This window comes from Lynx rufus, unplaced genomic scaffold (assembly GCF_022079265.1).
Source record: "Lynx rufus isolate CCGP_SWC_20201006 ecotype Redwood Valley unplaced genomic scaffold, mLynRuf1.p SCAF_5, whole genome shotgun sequence".
Taxonomy (NCBI): domain Eukaryota; kingdom Metazoa; phylum Chordata; class Mammalia; order Carnivora; family Felidae; genus Lynx; species Lynx rufus.
Genome location: NW_025814867.1, coordinates 52,545,950 through 52,564,386, shown reverse-complemented (window position 1 = coordinate 52,564,386; position 18,437 = coordinate 52,545,950). Strand labels below are relative to the sequence as shown.

The window sequence follows — 18,437 nt, the reverse complement described above, 5'->3', positions numbered from 1 at the left end:
GTCGGTTAAGCATCTGACTTCGGCTCAGGTCATGATCTCACAGTTCATGAGTTCAAGCCCCAGGGTGGACTCTCTGCTGATAGCTCGGAGCCTGGAGCCTGCTTCAGATTCTGTGTCTCCCTCTATCTCTGCCCTTCCCCTGCTCACACTCTCTCTCTCAAAAATAAATAAATGTTAAAAAAAATTAAAAAAAAAAAAAAGAATTATAGCATATCTAAGTAAAAAGGAAGAAGTTAGGAAAACACATTCAAGTAGAAGTGATTTTCTTGTGGGGCTCAGCATACCAAGAAGGAAGATCTATTTCATGTGAATTGCATGGGAATTCTATTTCATGGGAATTCTGATCTCCCAACAAGGACCTCTACTTGCCTCCATCATGTCGGCATGCATGCGAACCAGCCGTTGCACCCGCACTTTCTTTCCCGTCCGCGTGTTACAGATGGTGTCACCCTTCTTCAGTTCTCCTTGATAATTGCGGACATATGTTAACTGTCCAAATCGCCCAGCCTAGAAGTCAAGATTGGGTAAGGGCAGAAAGAAGAAAAAAGAGATGTAAGAATCAAAATTAGGAGAAAAACTTCACAACAACCTCCAATTATTCCCTATCAATTTTAGTAGTATACTTTATATATGTGTTTTGGTTTATTGCCATAAAATACTTAAAAATATCAGCTTTGAATATACATGAGTTAAATGGTTGTTGCTGGTCTTTTTGGTATCACAATCCAAGATATTACTTCTGATTCTTCTGAAATAAAAATTAGAAAATAATTTTAAATTGTATATGTAATAAGGAAATATCCTTTTGCCTTCTAATATTATTTCATAAGTTCAGTTTAATACAATTAAGATGTAAACACAAATCAGTTATAATTATTGGAAAGACAATATATATTGGAAAGAACAAAAATATTATCAGAAATGGTAAAGCTGTACTATACACCTAGAAAACCTTTGATAAGCACCTGGAAAGCTATACAAATAAGCATTTTTTTTTTTTTTTTTTTTTTAAGAGAGAGAGAGAGGGCACAATTGAGCAAGGGACAGAAAGAGAGGGAGAAAGGGTGAGAGGAAAGCAGAGAGAGAAGTGGGGGTCACCCAAAGCAGGGCTTGAACTCACGAACCGTGAGATTACAACCTGAGCCAAAGTCAGATGCTTAACCAACTGAGGCACCCAGGTGCCCACAAAGAAGCATTCTTTAAAATAACTGAATATAAAATAATCAAGGATCAATTGCTCCTCAATATTAACACTAACCAATTAGAGATGCTTTAAAAGTTGCCAATTCTTCCCATGCTAATTTACAGGTTTAACACAATAGCAAAAAACTTCCCAAGAGGAATTTTCAAACATTTGATTAATGATTTTAAAATTCATTTAGAAGAATAAATGGATAAAAATAGAAATTTCTGAAGAATTAAGGCAATAAGAAGCTAACCCTGACTGATATAAAAATATATTAAATGTTCCAAACTTAAAAAGTACGGAAGTACTATTAAAATGCCACTAACATTCTTTGCACAGCTAGAACAAACAATTCTAAAATTTGTATGGAACCACAAAAGACCCTGAATAGCCAAGGCAATTCTGAAATTTTAACAAAAACAAAACAGGAGGCATGATGATTCTGGATTTCAAGCTACATTAAAATGCTATGTCATCAAGATGATATGGTCCTGGCAAAAAAACACACACATAGATCAATGGAACAGAACAGAGAACCCAGAAATGGACCCACAACTATAAAGTCAACTAATCTTCGACAAGGCGAGAAATGAATAACCACTGGAGAAAAGACAGTCTCTTCAACAGATGGTGTTGGGAAAACCGGACAGCAACATGCAGAAGAATGAAACTGGACCACTTGCTCATACCACACACAAAAATAAATTCAAAACGGATGAAAGACCTAGATGTGAGACAGGAGGCCATCAAAATCCTAAAGAACACAGGCAGCAACTTTTCGACGTTGGCTATAGCAACTTCTTACCAGACATGTCTCCGGAGACAAGGGAAACAAAAGCAAACATGAACTACTGAGACCTCATCAAAATAAAAAGCTTCTGCACAGCCAAGGAAACAATCAGCAAAACTAAAAGGCAACCAACAGAATGGGAGAAGATATTTGCAATGACATATCTGATAAAGGCTTAGTATCCAAAATCTATAATGAACTTATCAAACACAACACCCAAAAAACAAACAACCCAGTTAAGAAATGGGCAAAAGACATGAAAAGACACTTTTTGAAAGAAGACATCCAGATGGCTGACACAAGAAAAGATGCTCAACATCATTCATCATCAAGGAAATACAAATCAAAACCACAGTGAGATATCACCTCATACCAGTCAGAATGGCTGAAATTTATTAATAAGACAAGAAACAACAGGTGGTGGTAAGGATGCAGAGTGGAACCCTTTTGTGCTATTGGTGGGAATGCAAACTGGTGTATCCACTCTGGAGAACAGTATGGAGGTGCCTCAAAAAGTTAAAAATAGAACTACCCTACGATCCAGCAATTGCACTATTTGGTATTTACCCAAAGAATACAAAAGTACAGAGTCAAAGGGGTACCTGCACCCCAATGTTTACAGCAGCATTAACTACAATAGCCAAACTCTCTCTCTCTCAAAAATAAACATGTAAAAAAATTCTTAAAATAAATAAATAATACTCAATGCTGATAAAGATGCACTGAAATAATACATTACTCTGAGAGTATGACAGGAATCTGGCAAGAAAGCATTCATTCCTTTAATTCAGTAATCACCATTCTAGGAATCCTAAGAAGACATTCTTACATATATATTTTTAAAAGCTTTACACATAAAAATTGTCACTGCAATGTTACTTGTACTTTTTAATTTAAAATTATCTTTTTCTTTTACAAGAAGTGTATTGTAAAAATTTTTAAATGAAAACTAAGAAAACGCCTCCAAAATATAATCCCATTACAGAAATAACCACTCTTAACACTTCGAACTTACCTACCTTTTTTCTCCACTTACAACATATGAATAGAAGCAATGACACCCTAACAAAAAGTACACCCCCGTACTCCAATCTTGGTTTCTAATATCATTCTTGATTAAAAAGAACCAAAGCACCTAGAGAAATGGTTGATTCTAGAGCTGGGACAGGGAGTACACATGATAAGCATGGAGGATCCTATAGTGCCACAAAGTCAGGAAGTATTCGAAAGAACACAGGAGCAACCAAAAGAGCTCCAATGGCCAACCCTGGGCAACAAAATAAATAACGTACTATTCACTGTATCTCACAATAAATATCCATGAGGCCATACTGATATAAAGGAATGACTGAATAAAAATATAAATGGGGGAAAGAAGACAACACCCACATAACTGACAGTGGATACTGTTCCCTCAAGGGGGTAGAGCATAATTCCTCCCCCCTTAAGCATGGGCTGTGTACAGTAACTTCCTTTTAAAGAGGCTGTATGGAAGGCGGGGGGGGGGGGGCTTTTAGCAGAGCAATCTGTAACCAAATCTTTCATAGTCATTTTGTAATAGGAAGAAAACCTTAAAAGAATATTTCTACATATAGCAATTAAATACATTAGAAAGCCACTTACCTCCAGTTTAAAAGCCAGGCCTACAAACGGGTGGGAACTGTTTCTTTCAGAGTTCATTAAGATTTTGTTTTTCTCTTTTGAGTCACTTAAAAGAAATGTAAATCTGTGAGATGCAGTATTTGATATTTCTTGTATATCAATTTGTTTGTTTCATCAGAGTATTACCTGGGCAAAAGCACATGCATGCTAAACATTTGTACCTCCCATAACTGAAATTTCACTGAAAGAGATGAGTAAGAATAACTTCTCAGGGCTTAATTACTACATTGTGACAGGACCAGAGTAGACTAAAAACACAGAAGTGCCAGTTTAAGAAAAGAAAAATAATCAATGAGACCTTTAAAAAGTTTGTTTCGCAAAGCTTTTTTTGGGGGGTATGACCAAAACCAGCTGGTCCCAAATGAAAAAATTTACTAATGATGCAAACCTTGGTAGATAATAAACCATACTTCTTTCTAACTCACAAACAGAATATGATATGGAAAGTGGTATAATATTTTTCTAGATGTCAAAGTGTTATCCAAATAGAAATGGGCGATTGATTTTAGTAAATTACAGGGAAAAAAACACAAACACAACTTAATCAAAAGAATCACTCTTAAATTCTTTCATAGTACATGTTAAAATATTTGTGTATAAACTAAGATTCAATTTCCAAGACTTACTCGTCCTGATTGAGAATAGCATAATTTTGGACTTCAGATGGATTTGGGAGGTATTCTAAAACAGCATCTAGAAGGGGCTGAACTCCCTTGTTCTTCAAAGCGCTTCCCAAAAAGACAGGAGTAAATGACCTATTTAGAGTAGTTCTTCGGATTGCACGCTACAAAAGAAAAAAAAATTAATAATTATTAACCTTAAAAAAAGTTTTGTATTTCAAATTAATTACAAACCAACAAGTGAATAAAATGAACTGGTATTCACTGGAGTACAGGCTATCGTGCAGACTAGAATCAGGTCCTCTATAACTTAAGGCCAAAATACAAGAAAAAAAAATCAGTTCCTTTTTCAGGGCTAGGAAGCGATTCACTGTATAACCACTTTTGACACTCTTGCAGTGTCACTAATTTTCAATATGACCCAAAATACATACATACACATAAAAAAAGAGGCACACACACACAGAATTGTGTAAACAGTATGCTAACAATTATGTAAAACATAAGGAAAAGTAAAACACACAATCTCTGGAAAGATACACCACAATCTATTAACTGGTAACCTGTTATCAGGAAAAGGCAGAGAACTAGGCAAATGGGAATCACATGCGAGATTTTTTCTTTACTGTATACTTTTGTATGTTTTTAAATGTTTAAAACAATGAAAAATAGCATCTATTAAAAAACATTTAATTAACAGATTTGTTTTCTTTTTTAAAAAATAACATACATACAGGAAGCCAAGGAATACAAATCACTCACAAACTAAGGACCATGATTGTAACAGGCTCTAAAATAACAACCTCCAGGTCATACCCCACTCTATTGCAAGCACTATTAATGTGTCCCAGCTGTATGCCCCAGGTGGCCCTCCCAGCTAAGCAGGCCTCTGAGGAGCTGTAGGTCTTAGCAGCCGGAAGAGGTCAACAGCAGTGCTGTAGCCACAAGCCGCCACAGCAGAAATACGGAGCCAGTGTACAAGTCTTTCTCAGTCCTCATGAAAAAATAGAAAACTAGCTACTCCAAGAAACATGTACAATCACAATTTCCAAACAGCACCACAGTGAACAGTAGCATAACAGCTGCATTACGATAAAGGGAGTATAAAATAGGGGAAAATATGCATAACAAGAAAGAAATTGCTATATGAAATGATCACAAAAGCTTGTTTTTTGCTGTTGCTAGGATCCACAAATGGCTACCTTACTAACGGCTTAGATTATCCCTATGCCACATGATCACAACTCAGACTTTCTGCCCCTCTCTCATATGCAAGTAGGGACGTAAAAGAATCTTACCACGTTTAGTTTAACTGAATAGAGAAAAACTTGAGGGTGGTAGATTTAACAAGAGGTTTATTTTTCCAAAAATTTCCCTTGTTTTCATAAGAATCACGTGCACAGTTGAAAGTCATTGCCTTTCCACTGTCCCTAATAATATATCCAATAATACAGAAAGTAAAGTATACCCATGTATCCTATGCAGAAAATAGTAAACCGAGCAGCCCTGAAACGACTAGGCTTAGAAAAGCCTGTTTGCAAGGCTGGCCCCCTGGAAGGTGTCTGGGAACCTGGATTTTAGGAGGGTTCCCAGCATTCCAAGAACCATGAATGGTTTGCTGGGCCTACACTGTTTGCACAGTGTGGTGTAATGCTGAACACCTGCTTTCCTTCTGGGAGTCTGGAATATGGGTACACACTAGGCAGAGGATGTCTGTGACCAGCCCTTCATAACACCCAGGGCACTGAGTTTCCAGTAGCTGGGATTTCACAGGTGAGGTCACCACTCACTGCTGGAGGAGTGAGGCCTGCCCCGCCATGACTCCACTGGGAAAGGACTCTTGGAAGCTTACACGTGGTTTCTTCTGGACTTTACCTCATGTGCCTTTACCCTTTGCCGATTCTGCCTTGTATCCTTTCACTGTATTAAATCATAGTCATGAGTATGATAATGTGTTGAGAACCCTGGGTGATCCTCATGAATCACTGAACCAGGGAATGGTCTTGGGGATCTCTGACACAACCCCAGTAACAGATAAAATCCTAACTCTGCGCTGTGGTTCCCAGGACACAATGCTTGACCTATACCTTCCTACATAGTTTGTGAATGCTAAAGGACTCAAGTTATGAGATATATTAAAGCATCCTCAGCTTCAATAGGGTTCTTCCCTTGTGCATCTGATCTACTATAACCCCCATGAGTACAAGGTCTTACACACAATAATTATTTACCTGATCTCTGCTAAGTGTACCATGTGGTTTGGTAACATGAATGTTTTTTTAATGGTAAAATAAACATAGAATTTATCATTTTAATCATTTTTCAGTATACAGCTCAGTGGCATTAAGTACATTTACACTGCTATGCTATGCCACCTCCACCTCTATCCATCTCCAGAACTTTTTCATCATCTCAAATTGAAACTCTGACCCATTAAACTCTCCATTCCTTAATGCACCCCTCTACCACTGCCCCTGGTAACCACTACTTCTGTCTTTAGGAATTATGACTATTCTGGGTACCTCATGTAAGTGGAATCATACAATATTTGTCTTTTTGTGTCTAGTTTGTATCATTTGGCATGTCTTCATAGTTCATCCATGCTATAATGTGTATCAGAATCTCATTCCTTTTTAAGGCTGAATAATATTCCATTGCATGTACATACTCATTTTGTTTATCCATTCATCCACTGCTAAGCATTTGGATTGTTTCCCGGTTTTTGCTATTGTGAATAGTGCTGTTATCAACACAGGTGTACAAATACCTGTTTGAGTCCCTGCTTTCAATTATTTTGGATATTACCCAGAAGTGGAATTCCTGGATCATATGGTAGTTCTAGGTTTAATTTTTTTTTAAACAATGGCTATACTTTCTCTACAGTGACTGCATCACCTTACATTCCCACTAGCAATGCACAAGAGTTTCAATTTCTCCACATCCCTGCCAATACTGGTCATTTTACAGAAAATAACTAGGGATGCCTGAAAATATTTTATTTACCAGAAAATAACAGGGATGCCTGAAAATATTTTATTTACCAGAAAATAACAGGAATGCCTGGGTGGCTCAGTGGATTAAGTGTCCGACTTTGGCTCAGGTCAAGATCTCGCCGTTCGTGAGTTTGAGCCCCGCATCAGACCCTGTGCTGACAGCCCAAAGCCTGGAGCCTGCTTTGGATTCTGTCTCCCTCTCTCTCTGCCCCTCCCCCACTCGCACTCTCTTTCTCTCAAAAATAAAAACATTAAAAAAAAAAAAGAAAGAAAAGAACATTAACAGAAAAAAATTGATTCTGGGTTTTTGGTTTTTTTTTTTTTAAATAGCCATCCTCATAGATAAAGTGAAATATCATTATGGTTCTGATTTGCTTTCCCTAATGATTACTGATGCTGAGCATCTTTTTGGTTGCTTATTGACCATGTGTACGTCTCCTGTGGAAAAACTGTCTATTCAAAAAATACCAGTCTCAGACAGATATCTTATTTTTATAGAACTAATTGATCAAGCGAAGAAATCTATACAGCCCTTCTAAATAGTACAATACTACACGTATCAACATTTAGTCTGCAAACATTTAACAGCCTTGTCTCTTAATCTGTCTTTATTGCTATAACGCTTCTATATTTATCTTCCTCTTTCTTAAGGTATACCCAAGAGGTTGGATGTTTAAATATCTTTTTTTTTCCTAGAACAAACTGTAACTGTTTCCCATTTTAAGATGTTACAGAACTACTTACTTTAAAAAAAAGAGTTATATGTCACAGCCAAGTATTTTTTGAAAAAAAATCAACAATGTTAAATAAATTTGCTCAGATTTCATTAATAAAAGCCATGCATAAAAGCATCATGTCTTTTTCCCACAAAAAACAAACAACAAAAAACCCCACCGCTTTTTCTGGTTAATGTAAGACTTATTTTGAGAGCACTTGCCTTTAAATCAGAAATTGAGGGGATTTTTTCTTCCAGGAACATCTCACCAAGCTGCTCATCTGAGTTGGCAACACATTCAATCAGCTCTTGCCGGTGGTCAGCTGCTGCTGCCCTGAATTCTGCTGGAATTTCCTCATATCGAACAATTTGACTAAGAAAAGAAATGCTTTGTGTTGCTATTTTAAGGATATTCAATTAAAAATAAAAAGCACCAGAAAAATGAAACTAGACCACTTTCTTACACCATTCTCAAAAACAAACTCAAAATGGATAAAGGACCTGAATGTGAGACAGGAAACCATCAAAACCCTAGAGGAGAAAGGAGGAAAAAACCTCTCTGACCTCAGCCGCAGCAATTTCTTACTTGACACATCCCCAAGGGCAAGGGAATTAAAAACAAAAAACGAACTACTGGGACCTCATGAAGATAAAAAGCTTCTGCACAGCAAAGGAAACAATCAACAAAACTAAAAGGCAACCAACGGAATGGGAAAAGATATTTGCAAATGACATATTGGACAAAGGGCTAGTATCCAAAATCTATAAAGAGCTCACCAAACTCCACACCCGAAAAACAAATAACCCAGTGAAGAAATGGGCAGAAAACATGAATAGACACTTTTCTAAAGAAGACATCCAGATGGCCAACAGGCACATGAAAAGATGCTCAACATCGCTCCTCATCAGGGAAATACAAATCAAAACCACACTCAGATATCACCTCACTCCAGTCAGAGTGACTAAAATGAACAAATCAGGAGACTATAGATGCTGGAGAGCATGTGGAGAAATGGGAACCCTCTTGCACTGTTGGTGGGAATGCAAACTGGTGCAGCCACTCTGGAAAACAGTGTGGAGGTTCCTCAAAAAATTAAAAATAGATCTACCCTGTGACCCAGCAATAGCACTGCTAGGAATTTACCCAAGAGATACAGGAGTGCTGATGCATAGGGGCACTTGTACCCCAATGTTTACAGCAGCACTCTCAACAATAGCTAAATTATGGAAAGAGCCTAAATGTCCATCAACTGATGAATGGATAAAGAAATTGTGGTTTATATACACAATGGAATACTACGTGGCAATGAGAAAGAATGAAATATGGCCCTTTGTAGCAATGTGGATGGAACTGGAGAGTGTGATGCTAAGTGAAATAAGTCATACAGAGAAAGACAGATACCATATGTTTTCACTCTTATGTGGATCCTGAGAAACTTAACAGAAGTCTATGGGGGAGGGGAAGGAAAAAAAAAAAAAAAAGAGGTTAGAGTGGGAGAGAGCCAAAGCATAAGGGACTCTTAAAAACTGAGAACAAACTGAGGGTTGATGGGGGGTGGGAGGGAGGGGGGGGTGGGTGGGTATTGAGAAGGGCACCTTTTGGGATGAGCACTGGGTGTTGTATGGAAACCAATTTGACAATAAATTTCATATTAAAAAAAATAAAATTAAATTAAAAAAATAAAAAGCACCAATGAAAAAGATGAACCCTAATGGCTAAATTTTTTTTAGATGAGAAAGAACTCTGATATATTTGCATTAAAATGAAATGTAAAGACTAACTTTAAAATTTACACAAAGGCTGTACTACTAGTAAATGTAAGAGCCAAGATTCAAAGCCAATCTGACTCCAAAGCTCATATGACTCTTGAAAATTCTATTAACCAAATTAACCAGAACATTATAGTCACTGACAAGCAGGAATAGAGACCTCTCTTTCTATTATTAACAAACCCAATTACAGAATATTAACACAGAATACACTAATTTACAGTAAAAAAAAAGGTTAGTAAATATGACAAACTCTTCAACCTTTACCCCAGGTTCTCCACTCCTCTAGGGGATGAATAGGTAAGACTCACAAATAAAATATACACAACTGAGAAATGGATATATTTGATGTTTAAAAACGTCAGTCTCAAAGACTTTCAAAGTATTTTTTAAAAATGGAAACTAATTTCAAAAAAGTAAGCTTTTCAGAAAACATGTTCCTAAAAAAAATAAAAGAAGTCAACTGCAAATAGTCAGAATATAATTCTTACTATCCTAAAGAACGGTCTTCACAGCCTTCAGATCGTAATTTCATCTTTCCTGTCAAGCTCCCTGGTTCTTACTCTTTCAGGTCAGAATCATCTGTGGAGGGTTTTCAAAATTTACATACCCAGTGGTCTAGGGCTGGGAGAGGGTTCAGGTATGTTAAGAAATTTCATCTGTGGTGGGAGCATACAACAAAGTTTAAGAGCCTCTACTTTAGAAGACAAATGTGTGCCCTGGTAATTCTGGGAAAGTGGATTTATTCATTCATTTACAAATATTTTTTGAATACTTATGTACTAGGAAGTTCTAGGGCTGGGGACACAGCACTGAATAAACTTTATTAAAATATCTCTGTTCTCTTGACCTCACATCCTAAGAAATAGATGGTCACACAAAAAGTGAGAGAACCGCCTATATTCTTTCTCTGCCTACAAGACAGCTGATGAGGACAAATGATAGTTAACTGATCACAACACCCTTCACCCACCTGCCAGCCTAGCAATCCCAGTTTCACAGCAGAGAAGGAAAACCTCTCAGGAATTATGTTTGGAGAAACTGCCAGGCTACGGGGGGCCACTCCTCATAAGGAAGGGTAGTTTATGATTTCCCACATTGTCCAAAACAGTGCCACTCAAAGTGTGGTCTGTAGATCTACAATGGCAGCAGCACCTGGGAGCTTTCGAGAAATGCAAATTCCAGGCTCCACCCTAGATCTACTGAATAAGAATCTTCTGGAGGTGGATGGAGGAATGTGCTTTAACAACTTTCAGGTGATTTTTCTGAATGTCAAAGTTTGATAGCCACTGGGAAATTACAGTGTTTTGTATGCAGAGGCCACTCAAAAGGTGACTGATGGACCAAGTACCAGGTCAAAAAATTACCAATTTGCTTCTTATACTACCCAAACCACATTTGTACTATTTTTAACTGCTTTTACATATTATCCTTTTATCTTTATAATCTCATAAAGTAGGTAGAGCACTTATGATCCATGTATTCTTCCCAGATTTTATCACAATACCCAGGACATAGCAGCTGCTCCATAAAACTCTGCAGAATGAATGAACAAAAATGAACGAGTAGAAAAAGAGATCTATTACTAGCTGGAGCTGAATGCCTCCTTTTATCATACCATGCATGTCACAACATGATCAAATTACCCAAAAAGTAACATACTCTCCCTTGGAATAAATACTAAGCAAAATGGGAAGCAACTAGGATTAAAGGCATTAAAAAAAAGTCATTTTGAAGAATAGTCCTCCAGCCACATTTTAAAAAGATGTTTTCTCTATGTTTAAAGAACTCATCCTTTTCCTTTTCTTTGATGCTTTTTAAAATGTAAGACTTTAGTAACATATTTCTAACTTACCCAAAGTCTCCATCAAAGTAAATGGCTCGTTCCTCAATAAGATCTATTACACCTTTAAAATCACCCTCCAAACCAATGGGTATCTGCACAAATGCTGCATTATGACTCAGTTTAGACCTGAAAAATAAAAATACATAGTTTACTTCATTTTTTTCTCCCTAAATCCCTTTGAAACAACAAAAATACATCAATGGCAGATGTTGTGGAACTGGGAGGGAAGATATAAAACAGTTGGGAACAGCCAAACTCATCAAGCTCAGAAAGCCAAAACCCTATTTAGGCAACAAAAGAACTCTAAAATAAGTGTTTTCCCATCAGACCCCCAGAATACTCTGGATTAAAAACAGAAGGGGGAAGAACAAGTCAATGGTGGTTGGTCAGAAAATTAAAGCACAGTGGGAAGTGGGATCACCTTGCCCAACTCTCATTCTTAGACCAGCTGACTTCAGCAAGCAGACTATAGCTAGCTGAAGAGGAAATTCTTACAGACCTCTGAGCGTGTGTGTTAAAAATCAGACACTCACCGTTAGGTTGTACCCTTTTTTTTTATTTAAAAAAAAATTTTTTTTTTAACGTTTATTTATTTTTGAGACAGAGAGAGACACAGCATGAACGGGGGAGGAGCAGAGAGAGAGGGAGACACAGAATCGGAAGCAGGCTCCAGGCTCTGAGCCATCAGCCCAGAGCCCGACGCGGGGCTTGAACTCACAGACCGCGAGATCGTGACCTGAGCTGAAGTCGGACGCTTAACGCTTAACCGACTGAGCCACCCAGGCACCCCTAGGTTGTACCCTTTATCAGACACGATCACTGAAGGGATTCAGTAGCAGGAATTCTCACTCAAGAAGAAATACGCTCTAGCTACCATTAAGTCTACACTCTAGGCTCCCATGTATAGCTATGGATAGGTAACTAAGAATCACCAAATATTTGAAGGTTACCAATAACTTAAAAGAGAGGTGTGAGCTCAAAAACCAGTACTAAATTCCAAGGAGAGAGTTACTAAAAGAAAAGAAAATGTAAAGACCTGAGAAGTAATCATCCCTATTAATAAAGATGTTGCGATAAAAGAGAAGGATTATGGAAATTAATTACACAATTGCAGAAAAAGAAAAACAACAGGCTAAATAACAGAAGGGACACACATGACTATCAGATTTATGATCTGGAAGACTGACCTCAAGAATTCTCTCATAACCCAATCCAAAAGGAGAAGAGAAAAAGATGTAGGAGAATGTACGGTAGAAAAGTTAATACATGGACACTGGAACCAGAAGAACAGATGTTAGAATTTCTAACATCTGTTTAATGAGAGATACAGAATGCAGATAAAAGGGAGTAGAGCAGAAAAAGAACTGCAGTAGTCAAATGCTAAAAGAGAATTTTCCTGGAATTCAGACAAAGACTTGGTGGAAACAGTCCATCTCTTGCCAAGCACAAGTAAAATAGAAGTAATAAGGACAAAACTGAAAACACTTTGTTTTGCCAGGAAAATATTACAAATACCCAATAAAGAAGAATTTCATGTTCATATTCCCAAATACAATCACTTCCATCAGGCACACACAGCAATGCTGTCACTTGGAAGTTCCTCAATACCGATCTTGTCACCAGACACATCATTCTTTGTCTCTCTACTACTACAAACTTGACTGTCTATTTTCATCAGCTCTGCCATATGAATTGTAGCTAGGAACTTGGCAGCTACATTTACACGTCTACAAAAAGTGCAAAGTGAAACTTCAACTCTTTTCAAAGGCTATGTGAAATATACAGAATTGGGCAAAAGGTACAATGCTACAACTACTACTAAGTTACATCTGCTACAGAAAGGAAGTGTTACTCTTGTCTTAGCAAATATGTTACCATATGAACCCAAGGGACTATATACCATACTATTTATGGATGTTAATTAAAATTCCTCATGTAAAGGTTAAAATAGGTGATGATTCTCTAGGGTGTCTCAATATATAAAGTACTTTCAAAATCTACTCTAGATTACTTCTCTAATCACAGCAAAACAGTGAATTGCCAGATTGTTTTCTGAACTCACCTTAAACCTCCCTACAGTTTAAGTCATACTTTCCCCATTTTACAGAGAAGGCAGCTGATGAGATTACAACCACAAAACAAACTATTGACATCAATCTTTAAGTTTTTAAAAAATGTTTTATTTATTTTTGAGAAAGACAGAGACAGAGTATAAGTGGGGGAGGGTCAGAGAGGAAGACACAGAATCTGAAGCAGGCTCCAGGCTTTGAGCCAGCACAGAGCCCAACACAGGGCTTGAACTCCTGAACCATGACCTGAGCTGAAGATCATGACCTGAGCTGAAGTCAGATGCTTAACTGACTGAGCCACCCGGGCACCCCTGACTTCAGTGTTTCTTTTACTAAGTGACTCACATAAATATATTTTTTAGAGAAAAAAAATTAGGAATAAAGCTTAATGACACTGAATTAATTGTCCTTCTGGACGTAAACTTTCTTATCCAGATCATCCCAGCCCCTCCTGTTCTAAGGCTCAGTACCTCATTTGCTGCAGGGCCCTGGCTGGGTTGGAGCCCGTTCGGTCCAATTTGTTAATGAAAGTTAGAAATGGAACATTATAGCGCTTCATCTGACGATTAACAGTCATGGTCTGGCACTGCACCCCTCCAACAGCACAGAGAACAAGGACTGCACCATCCAACACTCTCAGGGCCCTTTCAACTTCTATTGTGAAGTCCACGTGTCCTAAATGAGACAAAGTGTGTGAGGTCTTAAAGAGCAGTATGAATTTTTATAACATGCACAACTATACGTTTTTATATCTCTGCTCAGGACATAAGCCTTCTAATTAAAATGTGGATTTTTTCAACCACCATACCATTTACTAACCATAAGGTCCAGGGACCCAACTCTTCAAAAAACTACTAGGGCACGGGGCACCTTTAAATCAGCTACAGCTTGTAACAAGCAAGAACCTTCCTGTTCACAGTTTATTTGTACTATTTTTCAAGGGAACCACATAAGGATGAAGTGCTCTAGGTCCCAAGTCAGATTTCTCTAACAGGAATTCACAGTCACACTTTTGAGTCTTATTTGACACTCAAAAATGAGCTGGGTCATAATAAAGAACTAAATGTGCTTTTGTCAAAACAAGCTGCAATAAAACCAAGAATTCAACTCACCAGGAGTATCTATAATGTTGATATTGACATCTTTCCACATGGTATAGGTGGCTGCTGACTGAATAGTGATTCCTCTTTGTCTCTCTAGTTCCATGGAATCCATGACAGCACCAACTCCATCTTTACCTTTCACCTAAACACAAACACAGCAACTCAGATTTTCCTGTCCCTGCATCCCAAGGAGGAGAGAAATCTTTACTGAGAAGGAACTAGAACACACACAGTTAACTGATGCAATTTTCCGAGAAGGCTATCACCAAACCATGTCTTGTGAAATAGAAGAGGGATTCCAGGTTTTGCCCTCTATTTACTGCCTCTCTTTTCATTGTTATTCTCAGCACTACTAACGTAGAGCAATCACCTCAGTCTTAGAACCAACCTTGTTTCCTTCACACTGTTCCTGACCACCAGGCTTGTGGTAGTCCATGAGCAGAAGTTCAGAGAACAGATTTTTCCCTGCTCTACTACATGTGGATTTTGAGTCCTAGGTGGGAAGGATTGAGCTTTCCACGTACTTGTGATTTAACAAGATGAGATTCCTCTGAAGAAATGGAAAGTTATTCAATGTTACGGTCATTTCTTCAAGAGACTTTAAAGTTACAAAAAATCATTTTCTTTTCTTTTCTTTTCCCCTCTCTCTCAGTAATATATCTGTCTGCCCACCATCAGGTCACAGCTGAGGTGGGGCCTGACCACGCCTCCAGATCCAAATGTGGATTCTATGCCCAAGGCAGCAGGTGAGCCTGGGCACACCAGGGGAAGTGCTGTTGGGCTGACAGCACTTTGAGAAGTCCCAAGGGCCACCCTCCCCCCACCAAGCCCCAAGCCCCACTCGTTGGCAGGTGGGAGGGGAGCTGTATCCCAAGTGTGGGGGCACAGGCCTCATCCTCACAGCAGGCAGGCAGAAAGCACAAGGGGGCCCCTGCCTCACAAAGGGCATTTATGGAAACGAGGGGGGTGGGGGCTGGTGCAGAGTCTTCCCGCTGCAGCTGTGAGTTGCAGGGCTCGGACACAGTATTCCAGGAGTCCATGTGGTGGCAATGCACTTCTGCTCCCAACTGTCCAGGGAGCCCCTGGCTTCCAGATGCACTTCCAGAAGCACTTGTCCTGCATCCTCCACAGCGGCTCCTGGGCCACAGCCACAGCAACCTGCACCTTCACCTGCTCCATGCTGAGCCCCGGGTCCAGTTTGCCACCGCTGGACTCCCTAAATCTGAGCCCAAAGCACTCACCACTGCTCCACAAAATCCAAAAAAAATTTTTTTTGACACGTGTATTTTGTAACTATAAACATCATACTACATACAGTTTTAAAGTGTTTTTCCACTTTATAAACATCTCTCCATAACATTAAAAATTATGTAAATACTACTTTAACAGCGGCTTAATACATCACATGACTTTTTAACTGAAGTATAATTAACGATGTTACATTAGTTGCAGGTGTAGACTTAACATTCCTAAAAGACAATTTACCGAGAATCTACACAGTGATGGTCTCTAGGAGGATTCCGCACAACCACACTGCAAGCCAGTATGAACTATCCCGTTTGTGGCAGGTCTCTGACTAAAGGTCCACTGTTACCATTCATTTAATCTTTCAGGTTTTGTAATGTTTATTAAATCGTAACGACCAAACAATTAAAACCAAGCTCTCGCTAACTTGGAATCAACCATGAACCACATACCTCATGCATCTTTGCAATTCTGCCAGTGTAGTAAAGCACTCGTTCTGTTAATGTAGTTTTCCCCGAATCAATGTGAGCTGAGATTCCAATATTTCGTATCTTTTCATTAGGAATCACCCCTGATGAACACCATCGGCAGACTTTCCAATTAACCTGAAAAAATAAGAGAGCTTGTATCAACGCACTTTCTGTAAGAGATAACAATGGGCAATTAGAATTTGGTTGGTTGGTATCTTTCTACCAATGTATCTCAATGGACACCAAACATCATTTGAGATAGCTTGGAAAGGCAAGAGAAGGAATGAATGCCTCAACCTATGACTCTTGTAACCAAAGGAGAAACTACAAGAGAAGACAGAAAGAATACACACATTCTTAACAATAAATAAATCTGAAAAGATATACAGGTATCAAAGAAGCTAATTAATTAAATAAAAGGGGACAGATACTTTTCCAAATGTTACAGGTTTGAAATTATACGCTGGGGCTGATAAAACCAGAAAGACAATTTCCAACAAGTACTTTAATAAATAGTTTTTAGTTTAAATTTTACTTTCATTTTTTCCTCCTTCTCCCTTACTGTAGTGTAGTCCACAGCTAGCAAGGATGTTTGCAGTCTCCAAGGTAGCCTACGAAAAAATTTCCAATTCCTTCTGTACAAAAACAATCACTCTTTAAAAACTTTATTCTGGTGAGGGTAAGAGAGAATCCTGCATTTTATGGAATCAGGACACAATATAAGCCTCTATCTATAGGACTGCATATCCAAAATGTACTGCAGCACTTCTGAGGAAAGGAAAACAGGAGACCTTAGAAAAAGGTGGGCAAATACTAAATGGTTTCTGGTGGACACTTAGACAAAATTCCATGAATATCAGCAAGGAAAGCAAACGATGTTTGCATAGTAGTAAAGGCTCAGGTCCTACCCAATCCTACTCCATTCTGCAACCTCCGCAAAAGACAGAAATGCAAAGAAAAGTACCGGGAAGTTTGAACGCCAAATCAAATAACCCAGCCCAAGGACACTGTGCAGTGAAAAGAGCACTAGATGATCAGTCAGAAGCCCGGAGTTCGAACCCTGAGCACACTAATTTTTCAGCTGGTGTGACCTTCACTCCAGTCACTTCTCTTTAAGGTATACCAAAAAGAGGCTTAACCATAATCGGTGGCCTTGTCCACTCTCCCAAGGTACTGAGACGCAGCTCACGAACGAGAACATGTGCAGGTACCGAAAGGCTTTTCGGCACTGAGGCACGACAGCTCCTTTCCGGAGCTGTCAGGAGGTCCCAGGGAAGAAATCACTGTTCCCTAGCCCTGGAGAACAGCAAAGTCCCGTCCGCAGTCCCTGGTTCGGTCTCGCCTCGCCGGGCTCTAGTACCTGCTTCCCCTGCCATCCCAGGGTGGCGGGGACCCGCGGGAGCGGCCCACGCCCCAGAGCCGCGGCGACGGCTGCTCCCAGCAACCTCATTGAGGCGAGCGCAGAACTGGTGTAAAGGTCCGGTGGCTCTGGGTCTGCTCAGCAACCAGCTCCACAACTGGAAGCGTTCAAAGTCACGCCGGCAATCAGCGCCGGCAGAGCGCATCCGGGGCGAAGGACGCTAGGGAGGCGAGAGGAAGGGAAAGAGAGGCTTCCGGACTTCAGAGCCGAACAGCGCCTTCCAACACCTGGGCGCCCTCTGTAGACTTGGAAGAGAAAGTGTCGTCGCTTTGACCAGCTAACCAAACATTTGCATGCTCCCGGAAGGATGAAACCTTTTAAACATGGTTGTTTTGCGTATTCATTGTTGCTGTCATGTCTCTTGTGTAGGTTTGAAATTTTTCATAACTTCAAAAAAATCTGAAATAGATTCCCCTCCATCAAAGTGCCTAGAAGGTCCTGCTTGAACAGCCCCACCAAGATAGCAATGTGGAGAAATGTTTGTAACAATTTTAAGTGGAAAAAAATGCAAAATTATTATCTATGTCATTACAAATACAAAAAAAAAA

General features: G+C 39.1%; 1 protein-coding gene across 1 annotated transcript in view; it reads right to left on the bottom strand.

Annotated features, from left to right (window-relative positions):
* GFM1 (G elongation factor mitochondrial 1) overlaps positions 1-18,027 on the bottom strand; it is a 45,639-nt gene extending 27,612 nt beyond the window's left edge. The window contains exons 1-9 of the mRNA XM_047099355.1: positions 17,830-18,027; positions 16,452-16,604; positions 14,764-14,896; positions 14,122-14,326; positions 11,592-11,708; positions 8,189-8,339; positions 4,265-4,422; positions 3,600-3,684; positions 370-507 (exon numbers count right to left, since the gene is read on the bottom strand). Coding sequence (XP_046955311.1) covers positions 370-507; positions 3,600-3,684; positions 4,265-4,422; positions 8,189-8,339; positions 11,592-11,708; positions 14,122-14,326; positions 14,764-14,896; positions 16,452-16,604; positions 17,830-17,919 — 1,230 coding nt within the window. The 5' untranslated portion in view covers positions 17,920-18,027. The remainder of the gene's footprint in view (positions 1-369; positions 508-3,599; positions 3,685-4,264; positions 4,423-8,188; positions 8,340-11,591; positions 11,709-14,121; positions 14,327-14,763; positions 14,897-16,451; positions 16,605-17,829) is intronic.
* Between the last annotated feature and the right edge of the window lie 410 nt (positions 18,028-18,437).